At 36.7% G+C, this 17,573-nt stretch overlaps 2 protein-coding genes across 3 annotated transcripts in view; one reads left to right on the top strand and one right to left on the bottom strand.

Annotated features, from left to right (window-relative positions):
• Nucleotides 1-2,547: 2,547 nt before the first annotated feature.
• Nucleotides 2,548-15,942, top strand: fank1 (fibronectin type III and ankyrin repeat domains 1). The gene is given in 13 exon segments (XM_046855685.1): nucleotides 2,548-2,694; nucleotides 3,663-3,849; nucleotides 4,136-4,260; nucleotides 5,086-5,167; nucleotides 8,594-8,668; nucleotides 8,797-8,862; nucleotides 8,997-9,162; nucleotides 9,929-9,950; nucleotides 9,953-10,071; nucleotides 10,175-10,252; nucleotides 10,405-10,449; nucleotides 10,535-10,564; nucleotides 15,836-15,942. Coding segments are annotated over 13 exon segments (1,077 nt in total). The 5' UTR covers nucleotides 2,548-2,645; the 3' UTR covers nucleotides 15,869-15,942.
• The window catches only part of LOC124390010 (disintegrin and metalloproteinase domain-containing protein 12-like), a 125,826-nt gene continuing 124,176 nt past the window's right edge, over nucleotides 15,924-17,573 (bottom strand). For both annotated transcript variants that reach the window (XM_046855683.1, XM_046855682.1), the window contains exons 22-23: nucleotides 16,147-16,322; nucleotides 15,924-16,060 (exon numbers count right to left, since the gene is read on the bottom strand). In XM_046855683.1, the coding sequence (XP_046711639.1) occupies nucleotides 16,021-16,060; nucleotides 16,147-16,322 (216 nt within the window). In that variant the 3' untranslated portion in view covers nucleotides 15,924-16,020. The remainder of the gene's footprint in view (nucleotides 16,061-16,146; nucleotides 16,323-17,573) is intronic.

Below are 17,573 nucleotides of genomic sequence, written 5' to 3' on the forward strand. Positions count from 1 at the left end.
TATTTGAACTACAGAAGTATTAAAGTTATGACTTGATACAAAATTGAAACAAAAAAACTTACTCAGAGCCATTTTATGGATTCTTTTATTCTGTTGTACTTTGCTTTCATGTTGAGCATCCTGGTATTGCTCCCACTCCTAAAAGACAGCAGTGGAACAGAATAGCTTTACACCCATTCAATAAAAAGGAAAACTGATCTCAAACTAGAAATACAATTTATATTCTGTTCAAATTCATAAAGAATGTGATGTAACTCATCATGTACTGATTATTGCAAGTGTTTTCTCACTTAACGCTATTATCATGCTGCACTTTCCTGTTAGTCTAAATGAGCTCTTACTCTTTCTGCTGAGCTGAGACCTGCACCAAGTCCATTTCTGATACCAGTTTGTAGATCTCTTTCTCTAGCTGAGCCCTGAACTTCATCACTTGCTCGTATTCCTTCTCAGCTTTATCACATAAAAGCTTGAACTGTTACTACAGAAAATTGAATTGTTAAGACGAAATCTGCAGTAAACAAAATAAATTGTTGAATAACATTATGAGAATAACATTATAAGGAATACATTTAACCAGCTGGAGATGATATCTCTGATGCAGAAATTAATTAATCAGCAAATAAATGAATAAAGATAAGTCCATTTACATTTTCCTTTGTTGACTGGACACAGCACACAGCTCTAAGGTGTAAAAGGTGTCTTTTCTTGCTGAAAAATAAAAAAAACAATGAAAATGAAAGCCAAATTGCTGCAGTGGTTAATGCAGGATATGATAAAAAAAAGTCTCCGAACAGCAGTTTCTCTTAGCAGGATTTTCCTCTTTAGCCGCTCTGTCCCACTGCAAACATTGTTTAGAAATGGTTTAAAGAACATGTGTTTTAAAGTGTTCATAAGTCCTCAATATTTACCAAATCCTAGTTTGATCAGTTGTTTGTGAGATGTGCAGGAGAACTAATCCATCTCACTACGTTCATATGTATTGTGGAGTCTATGCTTTATTGGGGCAGAGCAATTTAGTTTTCACTTTATTAGCAATGCTAGCTTTGAGAGCGCACTCTTTAAATTTGTGTGTATTTTGTTTTTTTTCATAAAAAGGCACTGTCTGTTTCTATGTGTTCACACAGATGTACAAAATAGTCTGCATTTTTGTTTTAAAGTAATGTGTGTTATGTTTGGAGAACAAAACACACTTGCTTGGGAGCTTGCTTTGGACCATGGCACTGTTGGATAACTTCCCCACACACCAAGCAAAACAAAGTCAGCGCTGTGTGCCTCAAGCTCCCTGTTTTTGCTTTCTTTGAACCATCACTCATATTAGGGCCTTCATCTGGGTCAGAATTTTGTCCAGGACCCAATTTGAAGTTTACACTTTTACTTTTTTCAGTAACTAAATAATATATTTTTTGGCCCAATTAAGTTTAACTGGATAATTTCCCATGGAACACCTGAGTATCTCTCACAGCAAACTTGTGTGTCATGGCATAGTGATTAAAAATCACTGATCTATACTATATTTATTCTTATGTAACCAATTAACTAATACATTTTCCTTTGGTTTTTAATGTGTGTTAGAAAGTATTTTGTCATTAAAGTTGATAAGGATGTGCTGGGATACTCATTTGACTTCAGGTATGTTTAAATAAAAAAACAATATTCTCATATTATTAACATATTATTTAAATATTATTCAGTGCCTGTCAAAAGTTTAAAAACACCTAGTTGTATTGTTTTTGAGGCTCATGCATGTGCCTTTTGTATAGTGGTTACAGAATTAATTTTCTTGTAAACTTGTGGGAGATGCCTGTTCATGTCACACTAGAAAGTTATGCGGTACATTTATCATTTTTACTGCCATGATGTGATTATTGTTTATACTCACAGAATACATGCACAATTTTGGATTTCTTTTTGTTGTTGTTGTTCATTTGTCTTTTTTTTTTTTTTTTTTTTTACAGCTTATTAATAGGTGATCTGCACATACCTGTTTTTAGCTAATATAATTGTTGAAATGTGTTTATTGGGTTAATTGATTTAGTAATAGATTTTACTTTTACTGCATGAGATACCTGTCTGTGATGCAGCGCTCTCTTATACTGCATTTCTGTAAAATATGTGAAGGTTTCTATAGCCGTGGCTTCATAGCGACGTTATTAAAAGGTGGATTGATTGGCTGACATTTTTCCACTGAGGTTGCCTCCTGTGCCTAGAATGTATTTCTGATCACTGATCAGGATTTCCAACAGGCGCGCACACGAGCGCTCGTGCACGTTCCAGTAATAAATAATGGTTACAATTTTCTCCATATGGGGCGCTGTTGACAAGTTAATCACGTAATAATAAAACGGTTGTCCGCAGCAGTAAAACCCGAATCATAATCATTTTACAACTATATATTATCTTTAACTTAAACCTATGGAACAATATTCACTTTGTTTAAGAATGATGATTTTTTTTTTGGAAAAAAAACCGCCTAGTCAGCTCACGCGTGGTAAACCAGACTCACGCACGGTTTCCGTGGCAACTGTCCAAACAACAAAGAGGAAGCTGTGACGGACTAAAACCTGACGTTTAATGCAATAACAGCTATACGGAAAGTTTACCGTCTGCTTGCTGTCTTTACCGCGGAAATTATTATCGACTTAGTAATGAGCAAAACATTGCCTACAGACCATATAGAATCAAAGATGGATGCAGGTAAAGCTTATTTTATTATATCACAGAAATCGTGTAATATGTTATTAGATCATAGCCTCTAACGTTTCGGTGCCAGTCAGCTAGTTAAGTGATCAGTGTTAAATATTTTATAGTACAAGCTATATATTGCTTATAAGCTATAAAATATCCGGTCGAGTTGCATCTCCCATTTGTTAAAGTGGTAAAGTGTCTTTTAGTCGCTTTGTCTTCCTTGTATATGGTGATCAGTTGCGTCTCAATTCGTACATACGAGTAATAAATAGCAAAATCATACTGTTCTATATAAGTCCAATAATGCCTGAAAATTTTTAATACAGAACAATGCGAATTGAGACACCGAATGCGTATAGGCACAGACTAAATATGGATTAAACTCAAAAAAGAAAAGAAAAAAAAATTTTTTTTCTGTACACTATAGTCTTAGTGCGTATAAGTCTAGCTCTATTTTATTATCATTATTAATCAACAATTCAGAAGGAAATGCACTTACCTGATAAAGTAAATTGATCCTACTTAATCATTATAGTAAGGTATAGTTACAATAATACACAGTTACTGAGGTATGGTGTTAATACAAAAAAGTATTTACTACTTACTCATAGTAATATAAATGATGTTCAAGAAGTTTAAACACCCTCCATCTGATCAGCATGAACATGCTGACCAGATTTATCCCTGACCTGTTGGGAAAACTTTCAGGAAAGCATCGATTATTGAGTCAGAGGTAAACATTTGCTCAAAAGGTCCACTGGAAGTCACTTTATTTTCCCATCCCTCCTGTTTTTTTATTTTTATTCATAACATACTAAAGGCTTAAGTTGGAATTCTTTTCTTAAACAAGGACCGTTTGTTGTAGGGTTCTGCATAGAATTGTTTAAGGTTGCTATGTGGATGTAATGAGAAATATAAGTAGACTTGGCTACATGTTAGTGAAAGTTTCATATTGGTAATCTCACTGTGTTTTGAAGCAGATTCGATCAGTGGAACCTCTGTGTCTCCTGAAGTTCTCGTGGTTGAAGATATCAGTCATTACAGTATTGCGCTGAGCTGGAGAACGTTGCAGGAGGAACGCAGCAGCTGCCCTATTGACAAATGGACTCGCTTTGCTGTGGATCAGATGAATCCCAAAACCGACACTTACAAAACCATATATGTGTGAGTGTTCTGTCAAAAGCACAAAGTTTTGTATAAGAATAGGTTTGATACACCAACATTATGTTTCATTTTAACAAAAAACAACTATACAACATTTAGCAAAACAACTATAATTTACAGATAAGCGGATTGTTTCACTTGCAAGATTCTCTCAGATTTTGCCTATCATGTCAAATAATTTACCCTGTGCAATAATTTCATGGTGTAGCAGTTTTCTGCATGTTTCTTTAGTTTTTTCTTTTTTGCAAACAGTTTATATTTTTATTTTTTTGGTATGTTGCTCCAGAGGATTCAGCACTGAATATATTGTGGAGGATTTAAAGCCATGCACAACATATCAGTTCAGACTGAGGATCTGTAAAGCAAATGGAGAGTGCCTTATCACTCCAACTGTTTCTGCCTTCACTTGTCGTGAGTTTGCTATTTTTAGTTTGGGATTCTGCTTTCGGTTCTATTACAGATATAGTTAAATTGAAATTGGAGTAAGAAACTGTATTTTAGCACTTTTGTTAGTTCATGTAAAAAATAATCTTGTAGCTAGTACACTGATCAGCCATAATGTTAAAATTGTTTTGTCCTGCTTGTGCCACAAACTCTGACCCATCAAGATCTGACCCTCACCTCTGACCAATCATGGCATCACCAAGATGTTAGCAAAAGATTCTTTTAGTCTAATAAGATGTGAGGAGCCTTCATAGATTGGACTTGCTTGTCTAGCATGTAGATTGCTATCTCAAAATATGAAGGCCAAGTCAACAGCTTGAACACCAAGTCAACATCATGTTTCTCATACCATTCATGAATTATATATCTGACGGTCTGACAGGGCACATTATCCTTCAGAAGAGAATAGAGAGTAGAATAGAGAATGTTGCCAAGCAGGGGCTTGATCCCCACATGGCCTGCTCTGAAGAAGCTCTTACCCAATCATCTAGTTATTACTGCTTGGCCCTTGTCTGGGTTGCTTGTATTTTTCTAATGGCCCCTGTGAAATAATCAGTTTTATATACTTCTATACCACTTGTAAATATGAATTATCTTTAATATTACGGCTAATCAATGTTTATATTGTATAATACAAAGGAATAAAAACTTCCCACAAATGGCTTGGGATGGCCAGTTTTTCTAGTTCCGAGGTACTATAGAGTCCTTAATGTCAATTGCACTGCAACGCATAGTTATTATTATAATCATAATTATCTACTTCCAAAAAGAAACCCTGTGTATTTGTTTAAGGGGAACCCCGGTATGGCAAAGACCTTCACCAAGCTGTGAACAGGAATGATGAAGAGGGACTCCTCAGAGTGTTGAAGGCTGGGTGAGTGAGTAGCTTCATCCAAATCCAATTTAAGCACTGTTATGACTGTATTAATATATATATATATATATATATATATATATATATATATATATATATATATATATATATATATGCACAGTATCTCATAAAAGTGAGTACACCCCTCACATTTCAGCAAACATTTTAGTTTATCTTCTCAAGTGACAATACTACAGAAATTAAACTTTTATATTTAGAGTAGTCAATGTGCAGCTCTTATAGTAGTACAGATTTATTATCCTCTAAAAGTAATTCAACATTCAGCAATCATTGTCAAAATAACTGGCAACAAAAGTGAACCCTAAGTGAACATATCAAAACTGTGTCCAAAGTGTGTCTAGCACTGCCTTCATCCTCCTGGGCCAATACCAGAGGTGCACAGGTCATTGCTAAGATCCTCTTCCACTCCTCGCCAATGACATCACAAAGCTGCTGGATGTTAGACACATTGTGCTTCTTCACCTTCCGCTTGAGGGTGCTCTATACGGTTCTGGTCTTGAGATCTACTTGCCATACCACTCCATAACCTTCAGCAAGGCAGCTGTCATCTTGGCGGTGTGTTTGGGGTCATTTTCATGTTGAAAAACTGCAGTTTGCCCCAGTTTCTGGAGAAAGGGCATCATGTTCTGCTTTAGAATGTCACAGTACATGTTGAAATCCATGTTTTTCTGAAGCTTCTCGGTACCAGCAGCACTCATGCTGTCTCAGATCATTATGCTACCACCACCATGCTTGACTGTAGGCAAGACAAAGTTTTCTTGGTACTCCTCACCAAGGCATCACCGCAAATGCTGGACTCCATCTAAGCCAAACAAATTTATCTTGGTCTCATCAGACGATAGGACATGGTTCCAGTAATTCATGCTCTTGTGCAGGTTGTCTTCAGCAAACTGTTTTTGGGTTTTCTTGTGAGCCAGTTTCAGAAGAAGCTTCATGACAGCCATGCAAACCAACATGTTGCAGCATGCAGTGTATGGTCTGAGCACTGACGAGCAGACCTTCCGCTTCCGCACCCTCTAAATCAATGCTGGCAGCACTCATCCTCTGTTTTTTGTAACAGCTTCTGCAACTGACGCACAGCACATGGACTTAAACTCAACTTCTTTAATCAACCTTTGCAAGGCCTGTTCTGAGTGGAACCCATCTTGGAAAGCCTCTGTATGACCTTGGTCACTGTACTGGGTGTTACTAATCTTCTTATAGCCTAGGCCAGGGGTGTCAAACTCAGGCCCGCGAGATCATATCAAATGTGCATTAAAGCTGGCCCGCCAGTATATAACGCATACACCGCTAATACTACAAATCCCAGAATGCTTTGTTAGTGCGCAGGCGCGTCAGTCGAGACCGCTGAGAAACTCCGCACTGAAAAACTCCGCGTACTCAGCGCTAAATTTACTCCGCGATTTGCTGATTTTGAAGCCCAGAAATGCAGAGTTGAACTGCTCAGTAATCCGTTTGTGGTTGGTTTGGAAAGCGCACCAACCAACCTCCAAATGGAGCTGATTAAACTCCAGTGTAGTGACACGCTCAAGTCAAAGTACGACTCTGTGTGTGCTGCACAGTTTCCATGTTTCCTCCCTGACACACTGCACCAACTCCGTGCCCAAGCTGCTCAAATCTCTCTGTGTTTACCAGCACATATCTGTGTGTGTAACTGTTCTCTTTAATGAAGATGAACAAAACACCATTCAGGAGTCTCACTGATGAACATCTTCACTCTATCCTGAGGATTTCCTCAGCTCAGAGCCTAAACTCAGACATGATGCTCAGCTCAGAGCCTAAAACCCACACATGATGCACTTGTATCTAAGAAGAGATGCAGGTATCTGACTTCAACCAATCAGAGTAAATCAGCATTGTTTTTTTAATTAAAGGAAATTATTATAATTTTTGGTTGTTTTGTTGTTGCCCTGTGAAAAAAAGATTTACATTACAGGTAGTCGTCGACTTACGACCACGATTAGGACCGACAAATCGGTCGTAACACGTAACATTTTGTCGGAAGTAGAGTAGGCTATATGTACAGTACTGTGAAATGATGCCGGAAGCTGGTACGCACTGTCGTACGCTGCGGCTAGCGATTGTGATCGTAATGGTCGAATGGTCGTAAGTTGATGACTACCTGTATAAAGGAATTAGAAAGTCTATAGAGAGAGAGAGAGAGAGAGACATAAGAAACGAATACCACTGATGTTTGTTTTATTTTAAATGTAATTTCTCATGTGTTTATAATATTAAACTTTGGTTGTTCCAGATTCAATGTTTATGCAAAACTACATCTGGAGACACGGAAAACATGCACAATTACAGTCAATTTTTCAATAAATATTGAGTTTGGCCCGCGACATCGTCCCAGTTTTTAATTTTGGCCCATTGTGAATTTGAGTTTGATACCCCTGGCCTAGACCATCTTTGTGGAGAGTAACAATTAGAATTTTCCTTCCTAAAATAATGAAGGTTATTGTAAAAAATAAAAACTTGTGTCCACATAGTGATTTAAAGAATTTGTCTCATGCCATTTTTAAGCAGTCTGTTGTCCTATAGGCTAAATGACTTTAATGTGGGGTCAATAGAATAGGACAAAAAATAAATTCATGCAATTCTGTTCTTTTTTTTTAAAAGAGAATGCCCCAATTTATTCATCAAACATCCTATATGTTATTTTCTTAAAATTTAAATGTCAACAGTACCAAACATCTCTGCTGAACACTTCTAAATTTGATTGGCCAAAAGTATGTGGACACCTGACCATCACATTATTGAGGGTTTTTTCCAAAGTTTTGGCACAATTTTGCAAGCAAAATATTGTTTAAAACTTGATATACTGTGCATTTCACCTTCACTGTAAGTAAAAGGGTTAAGCTCTTTGTTCCAGAATGACAGAGACTCTGTGTACAGAGTGAGGTCCTTGGCAAATGGAAACTTTGGTGTAAAAGATTTTGAGTGACCTGCACTCTCAAACCTACTGAATGTATTTGGGGTTGATTTAAATGCCAGGTCTTCATTTGACATCGATGCCTGACTTAACTAATATTTTTGTGGCTAAATGCCCATGTGCCTGCAATGGACTAACATTCCATCTAGGGTGTATTTCTGCCTCAAGTGTTCAGAGAAACCAGTATAAAACATTTACTTCAGATGAATGCATAAATGAATGAAGTTTGTCAATCATATGAAACATTTCTTTTTAAAAAATGTGCTGTGAAAAACTTAAAAGAATCATAAAAGAAAAAGAAACATAATGTAAATGATAATAAAAAAAGATCCAAATATTTTAGGAGTTCTTTATGGTTCACCCATTGTTGTATCAGCATTACATCGGATTGTAATGTGCTAAGAAATTTCCATCCATATTTTATATTTTACACATGCACTAATCTTCTCTCATGCCTTTACCTTTATCAGGACTGTGGATGTCAATGTTTGTGAGAAACTAGGACTTACACCACTCATGGTGGCTGCGCAGAAAGGATTTACCAGGTAGACATGCTTTTTTACCAGGGAAATTAGTCTCAATGTATTCATCAACCACTTGCATTTAAGTTGTTTTGGATGAAGAGTAACAACACTGCAAGACACTGATGTTTTTGTGACTATTATGTTTGCAGGATGGTCCATGTATTAGTAGAACACGGGGCTGATATTCACATTAAGAATAGCAGTGGTAAAGACGCGTAAGTATGGATTTGCTTGTTTCGTTTTGGTTGGAGACCTTTTGTTAGAATAGCATCTTCTTTGTGTTTGAGTCTGTGGATTTATCTCCGTAAGGGTTTTTGTAAACCTTGTTAATGTTATGTATTACTGACAGTCTGATGCTGGCTTGTTTTGCTGGGCATTTGGATATTGTGATGCAATTGCGCCAGTTGGGGGCTACATGGCAGTCTCAAGACATAGCTGGCTGCTCTCCTCTCCACTGGGCTGTAGATGGGGGTCACCTTCCTGTTGTCACCTACATGATTCAGAATGGCTGTGAAGTCAGTATCATTTGATATTCATTAATATGTCCATTTAATCTAAGTTTGTGGTATTTAATCATTTAAACGCTTTTTGATCAGCAACTAACAATGTACAAGATTCAAGTATGTGTACAACCATTTGTAATACATTTTGAAACAGAAAAACAGTAGGGCAGGAAAATGTTTCTAAAACAATTTTTATTGAATTAAGTTTTCACAGCAGCAGTTAAATTAATTCATAAAATGTACTTGTACAAGACTGTACAAATCGAGAAATAAAATATAAAAATATGTAACTGTTCGTCTTATCATCTGAAGATCATAAGGAGATCAAATCCTGATGAGCCCAAGCAAACAAAATTGACTGTTCTGTTATACTCAGTACCCCAATCCAATTTTATCTGTGATCGCATGCATGGGGAGATGGATAGATAATGCTTTCCTCTAAATGCAACCTCATGATGTTGCATATGCAGATATTTAAAAAGGATGCAATTGGCTGGCTTCATGCATCTTGTTACTGCTCCTGATTAGAAAGAAAAAAAACCACATCATACTTAGGTACATTTCACATTCTTTAAATAAAATATATATATACTAAAACTACAAATAATATAGTCTTAATAAAAAAATAAAATAAAATAAAAAACAGCGCTTTATATTTCACATGTATTGTAATATTTTTGTAGGCTGTCCTGTTTATTGCCCTACATGTTACAGAAAACTTTGCAAGTCAGCTTATTGTCAGTGGGTTTGTTGTGTATTGTGTGTGCACTACATGCAGGTAGATGTGCGGGACAATGTGTCCGGTGGACTCCGCTGATGAGAGTGTCAGCAGTGACCGGAAACTCCGCCATGGCACAACTTCTTATCGAAGCTGGAGCTGACATCAATGCCCGAGACAAGGATGGAAAGACATCGCTCATGGTATTGCAAAATAGCAAAAATCAGTGGCTTGCTGTTTACAGTAGGACACTTAAGTATACTAAAGGAAACAGGCCCGCTGTTAAAGCTCTAATCTCTTTTTTAGATAGCTGTGTTGAACAATTATGAGCAGCTGGTGAAGCTCCTGCTAGATAGTGGTGCTGACCGACATGTGACAAATGAGGTACAATATAAAACATTTTATTTTACAATATGCATTTTATTCAGTTATGTACAAAAAGGTTGACCAAAAAAAATTTTTTTTCAAGAAGACATGATGTTTTTATGCTTGGGTAGCTTGTTTGTAGAGTGAATGTGTGCCTTTTTCCATTCTAGTTTGGATCAAGTGTAACCGAAATGGCCAAAGCTTTGGCAAAGCAGGTGATTTAACTTAAAAATAATTTTGCTATTTTCCACCATTTTTGCATTTTATCAGGAAATACATTTCTTTTCATTTGTTTTTTAGAACATCATTGACTTGTTGGAGGAAAACAAGGTACGCTAAGTTTGGTTCAAACAGAAAAAATTATAAAATCTAGAGATAACACAATATCCAGGATTTTTATTTCTCATATAAGATACTAATTTTATTTAATATTTATGAATTTTTACAGTAATTTTCACTAGGAGGTGTACAGCAGATGCTCCGCAAAAATGGAATATAAAACACATAGCAGCTGAACAAAGCTTTTTGGGGAGAAAGGAAAAGGGCTATGAATATGTAACAACCAAACATGTTTCATGGACATCCATACCATTAAATATAGCTCTAAAAAAATCAACAAAATTTGTTGTTTTTATAAATGAAGAAAAATTAACAATTTATGTGGCGTAAAAGGAAAAAAATCAATCAACGTGGACTTTTGTAGGAAAATATATCTCTCCTGTAACTGATGATTTGTCTAATTTTTTTTATTTCTATTAGGGCTTATTTTTTATACACAATGGGATGAACATAACTAGAAATTAAAAAAATTTCTTTGGTTTTATTTAGAAATGAAAAATAGTCAATTCATCAGTAGTTTACACAAAACACCCAAACAGTGATGGGAGTAAAGACGTGTTTATATATTTATTTATTTTTTTGACTTTTCAATCTTTAAATAACCCCAAAAACAGTTACAATTCAAGTTCACTTGTTCAGATTCACATCTGTTTGTTATGGAACAGTGACATGAGGGAAACAGAAATGTCTCAAAGTAACAGCTTCTTTGACGCGATCTACAGGCTGACAAAAATTTTAATCACGTAGAAAACAAACGCACACAAATGTTTTTAAAAAGGTTAATGCATTTCAACACAGCACTATTATAGATATGTTAAAATAATAGAGAAGTTAACAGTACTAAAGATACCAGTGAGATTTATAAAATATCATGAAAAAGTGTAAATGTAAACCAGGTTGTAATTATACCAAGTCCTGTTTCTTAAAAAGACAGTAGCTGTAACATGTGCTAGTTATTAATCAGTATCGTGTAATCAAATGAGACAGGGGAAAATAGGTCTGTATTTGTTGACTCACATACAATTACAGTGCATTCAGAAAGGATTCAGATCCCTTCATTTTTCACATATTGTTATGGTGCAGCTTTATGGTGCAGTAAAATGTTTTTATTGTGTTCACATCATTCTACACTCTATATACCATAATAACAGCAAAACCCAGATCTGTAATAATTTAGCAAAATTATTCATTAGAAAAACTTTATCACATTGACAAATATGTTCAGACCCTTGTAGCTCAGGCCCATCTCATTTCTCTGAAAATTTTTTAAGATGGTTCTATATTTAGATTAGAGTCCACCTGTGGCAATTTAGTTGGTTGAACATGATTTAGAAAGGCAAAGCTGTCTAGATAGGTCTAGAAGCTAAAAAAGAAAAGCCTATAAAAAGCAAAAAAACACCAAGACACGAAGCCAAAAGAACTGCCTGCAGAGCTCAGGATTGTGATGTGTTGAGGGACCAATGGGATGTGGTAGCTCAGTGGTTAAGGTGTTGGACTTTGCATTGAAAAGGTAAGTTCATATCCCAGTACCACCAATCTGTTACTGTACCGAGCAAGACCTGTAACCGCTTAATTGCTTAGTTTTATAAAAATGTAATTCAGTTGCATAAAAATTTTAAAAACTTTCATAATTCTAGGTGAAAGAAGTTTGAAAGAAGCAAAACTCTTTTTAAATTTAAAATCACCAGATTGGTGTTGCAGTAAACTTTCTGCAAGCTGTTCTCATCTCTACAAATGATCTCAACCACAGTGACCATCAGGTTCTTGGTCATCTCTCTTACCAAAGGCATTGCTCTTCTGATTGCTTGGTACGGCTGAGTAGTAAGCTCTAGGTCAGACATGGGCAAACTACGGCCCGCGGGTTTATTAATCCGGCCCGCCGAACGTGACCAAATTCTATTAAAATAGGTACGGGTAAACACTGTTCAATTAACCTTTCCCCTGTAATGCCCACATTTCCCCTAAAGATGTCGCACTTCAGCTCCATTGACGTTGTTCGCGTGCAATACTCTCTTCTTTTCTTAAGAGAGCTTAATCTGATACTCTTCAAAAACTGCGACAGTTTCTGACAAACACCTCGGATCTATCCTGAGAATTGCCACAACAAAACTTACTCCAGACTTTGATGAACTGGCAAAATAAGGAGTTCAACAACACTGTTCCTACTGAAACTGAACATGAGTTTTTCTGCTGTGTTTACTGATGCACTGGAAAAAAAAAGTTCAACAAATTGTTGCAATTGATGAAACTGAATTTGCCAAATGTCTAATGTTTTCTATCTATCTATCTATCTATCTATCTATCTATCTATCTATCTATCTATCTATCTATCTATCTATCTATCTATCTACGTATGTATGTATGTATATGTGTGTATGTATGTATATACACTGAGGAAAATAAGTATTTGAACACCCTGCTATTTTGCAAGTTCTCCCACTTAGAAATCATGGAGGAGTCTGAAATTGTCATCGTAGGTGCATGTCCACTGTGAGAGACATAATCCAAAAAAAAAAAAAATCAAAAAATCACAATATATGATTAACTATTTATTTGTATGATACAGCTGCAAATAAGTATTTGAACACCTGAGAAAGTCAATGTTAATATTTTGTACAGTAGCCTTTGTTTGCAATTCCAGAGGTCAAACGTTTCCTGTAGTTTTTCACCAGGTTTGCACACACTGCAGGAGGGATTTTGGCCCACTCCTCCACACAGATCTTCTCTAGATCAGTCAGGTTTCTGGCCTGTCACTGAGAAACATGGAGTTTGAGTTCCCTCCAAAGATTCTCTATTGGGTTTAGGTCTGGAGACTGGCTAGGCCACGCCAGAACCTTGATATGCTTCTTAGAGAGCCACTCCTTGGTTATCCTGGCTGTGTGCTTCGGGTCATTGTCATGTTGGAAGACCCAGCCTCTACCCATCTTCAATGCTCTAACTGAGGAGGTTGTTCCCCAAAATCTCGCAGTACATGGCCCCGGTCATCCTCTCCTCAATACATCCTCTCCTTTATACAGTGCAGTCGCCCTGTCCCAAGTGCAGAAAAACACCCCCAAAGCATGATGCTACCACCCCCATGCTTCACAGTAGGGATGGTGTTCTTGGGATGGTACTCATCATTCTTCTTCCTCCAAACATGTTTAGTGGAATTATGACCCAAAAGTTCTATTTTGGTCTTATCTGACCACATGACTTTCTCATATGACTCCTCTGCATCATCCAAATGGTCATTGGCAAACTTAAGACGTGCCAGGACATGTGCTGGTTTAAGCAGGGGAAACCTTCCGAACCATGCATGATTTCAAACCATGACGTCTTAGTGTATTACCAACAGTAACCTTGGAAACGGTGGTCCCAGCTCTTTTCAGGTCATTGACCAGCTCCTCCCGTGTAGTTCTGGGCTGATTTCTCACCTTCCTTAGAATCATTGAGACCCCACAAAGTGAGATCTTGCATGGAGCCCCAGTCCGAGGGAGATTGACAGTCATGTTTAGCTTCTTCCATTTTCTAATGATTGCTCCAACAGTGGACCTTTTTTCAACAAGCTGCTTGGCAATTTCCTTGTGCCCCTGTCCAGCCGTGTGGAGGTGTACAATTTTGGCTCTAGTGTCTTTGGACAGCTCTTTGGTCTTGGCCATGTTAGTAGTTGGATTCTTACTGATTGTATGGGGTGGACAGGTGTCTTTATGCAGCTAAAGACCTCTAACAGGTGCATCTAATTTAGGATAATAAATGTAGTGGAGGTGGACATTTTAAAGGCAGACTAACAGGTCTTTGAGGGTCAGAATTCTAGCTGATAGACAGGTGTTCAAATACTTATTTGCAGCTGTATCATACAAATAAATAGTTTAAAAATCATATATTGTGATTTCTGGATTTTTTTTTTTTTTTAGATAATTTCTCTCACAGTGGACATGCATCTATGATGACAATTTCAGACCCCTCCATGATTTCTAAGTGGGAGAATTTGCAAAATAGCAGGGTGTTCAAATACTTATTTTCCTCACTATATATGTATGTGTATATATATGTGTGTGTGTGTGTGTGTGTGTGTGTGTGTGTGTGTGTGTATGTATGACCTGGCCCCTCTGTCAAATTTTAGAACCCATTGTGGCCCGTGAGTCAAAAAGTTTGCCCATCCCTGCTCTAGGTTGTTCCAAATTTATTTTACTTATTAATTATTGAGGTCACTGTGCTGTTTCTCAGATCTGTTGCTCAATACAATCCTGTCTGTAGGCAGCTCCTTTGACCTCACGGCTTGGGTTTTGCTGTGTGCTGCATTTTAAACTGACTGAATACACCAAATCATCATTTATAAAGAATCAAATGATTATGCCACAGGTAAACCTGAATCAAAGTAGTAATCACTGAAAGATGATCAAGAGAAATGGGATGCATCTAAATAACATGGCAAAGTGTAATGTGTCAAAGGTCTGATCGCTTATGTCAATCTGATATGTGGATGTACATTTTTTTTAAATACATTTTATAAATAATATAAAAATAATGATTATATAATAGTAATAATTTAAAGAATCTGGTTCTTTATCATTATAGGGTATGGAATCTAGACTAATAGAGGAAAAGAAAAATATAGATAGAGGAAAATATCAAAAGCATTTTGTAACTTGTGAAAAAAAGGAGAAGGAGTCTGAATATTTTTGGAATGCATCGTAAATGTTTTGGTGGGACATAAGTACAGAAGTACAACACAATCGAGTCTGCATTAGCCAGCTTCACAGCTATTGAAAAAAAATCAGCAAAATAACATACCCCTTTTTGTTTTTAAACTGCATGTTTTTAGTTATAGTTCCTTCTTAGACGATCTGTAATAACCAGGTATGCAAGTATGCGTCAGGATTACTGATACTGATAATGTCTGTTTAAGTTGCTATTATGCTATCAAATACACCTAAAGAGAAATCTCTGCTGAATGCAGCGTCAGCCTGCAAGTACAGTATGTCGTGTTCACAACCGCTTTCTCTGCACACAGAGTGTACATAGGTTGAGTAATTTTACAACACTCATTCATATTTTATTTACAGGAACATCACAGACCTTTTTTTTGCCTAGTACAGATTAACTTGAATAAAAGCAAACAGTCTTTTGATTCAAAATCAAGAATTGTCCATAGTGTTGACAAATAAAAGACAAGCACAAGCATGGTCATAAAAAGATCACACTAATAGACACTGTAGAAAAAGTGTTGACCACAGTGCACTGTGTTTCTTCTGACAATAAATATACATCTCATTTACCCAGTACCTGAGTGACCATGCTGAGCACCTGGTGTGAGGCGCAGCACCGAGAAGATAGCACAGATCCTGTCTTGCTCTAAGGAGTTCCACAGGGGTGTGCAGTGAGTCCAATAGAGTTTTTATAGTGCAAATAATATACTTTACAGTCCGCTGGTGGAGTTCGTCATTGATTTTTATCAAGAGCTAGTGTCAGCGCTCATATAGAGGAGGTGGCAGCCTTGGCATTGGCCTAAAGTATAAACCAGAAGCCGTTTGTCAATTTTCTGTATATATAATGAAGGATTAGGAAAACAAAATTAACACATTATTACTGACCTCGCTGGCTGTGGAATAGTAGGTGGAGGGCGTGGTGAAGTTGGGAATGGAATAGAAAGACCACCAGTGCTCGATGTGTGCACTCCAACTGCTGAAGTGCTCTGTGCCAATCTGTAACCTCTGACTTTGGGGTCTGCAGGCAGTGGCTTTTGGGGAGGACTGGGCTTCTCATGGTCCTGTTTACAACACACAATAATAATGACCTCTATTATTTTGCGACACTATATTTAAAATAAAAATTGATATATAGTACATAACCACTAGATGGTGGTATGATGCTTTGTATTACAGCCCCGAATCCTCACATTGTGTATAGCAATCAAGTTGGAACTGCTGTGCAGGCTTCCTGACTAGCAGTTCAAGGAATCTATTTTGGATAAATAAGTTATGTGCAGCTAATTATTCCAAGGATGATATAATAACAAGTAAAGTAACTGCATGATGTCTTGGGAAGCTTGTCATTCATGCTTTGGGTCTGAAGAGTCTTACAAAAGAACTTCCATTTATTAATATATTTCACATAATAATTTCTTGAAACATTCTTTGAAAATTAGATCACATATATGGATTTGTTATACATTAGAAACTTTGGGGTCACTATGGGGTTTTGTGCCCTCACTAATGTATGGTTGTTTGGTTGGGTGCAAGCCAATCATTGTTTCATGTTCCTGCTGAGTTGTGATTTTCACGCTCAGAGATAAAAGTGCCTGTGCCTGATCCACTACAGGTGCAATTTTCAAAATCTGCTGTCACACTGGTATTTTCAAACTTATGCTTGTCAAAAATTGCACTTCTGTTTCTGCTGGCTAAAAGTCTGTCTTAACACAAGCCAATCTCAAAACTATATTTTTCTGCCGTGTACTATTTATTTTTATTTTTCGTTTCTTTGTGGATGGTCGAAAGACCAACTAATATACCATCTAATCTAAAGACTATTTCAGCCAAATATAACTAAATCCAATTACTACAATATTAAATGCATTCAAAGATAAAAACACAATTTAAATTGGTAGTGCTGAGTGTTACAGATACACAAAGAATATATCTTTTACACACAAGCGGCACAATAATATGACTTATTTAGTGATTGCGGTGTGATTATGAAAACAGCTTCCTGCGTCTCTCTGGTGTGTAAAAGTGATGAATGTTAACCCTGCCTCCAGTGGTGAAAGAAATTATTCAATTTTCTGCAAATGGTCAACCAGCACAGGCACTCCAGGACACTGAGTTAACTGAGTTGGTCTCATTATTGCTTAAACAAGCGGGATTGTGCTCATGCTAGCCATGTGACCATCACTACTAACAAGACTGTAAGTAGTTTTACTGATAAGTTCCAGTGCATATTATTTAAAAAGTTATTTAGTATAGTGGTATTGCTATCCCGGAGAGCAGCAATATTGCTCATTATAATAAGTAATAAGCCAATA

Source organism: Silurus meridionalis, chromosome 8 (genome assembly GCF_014805685.1).
Source record: "Silurus meridionalis isolate SWU-2019-XX chromosome 8, ASM1480568v1, whole genome shotgun sequence".
In the NCBI taxonomy this organism is placed as follows: domain Eukaryota; kingdom Metazoa; phylum Chordata; class Actinopteri; order Siluriformes; family Siluridae; genus Silurus; species Silurus meridionalis.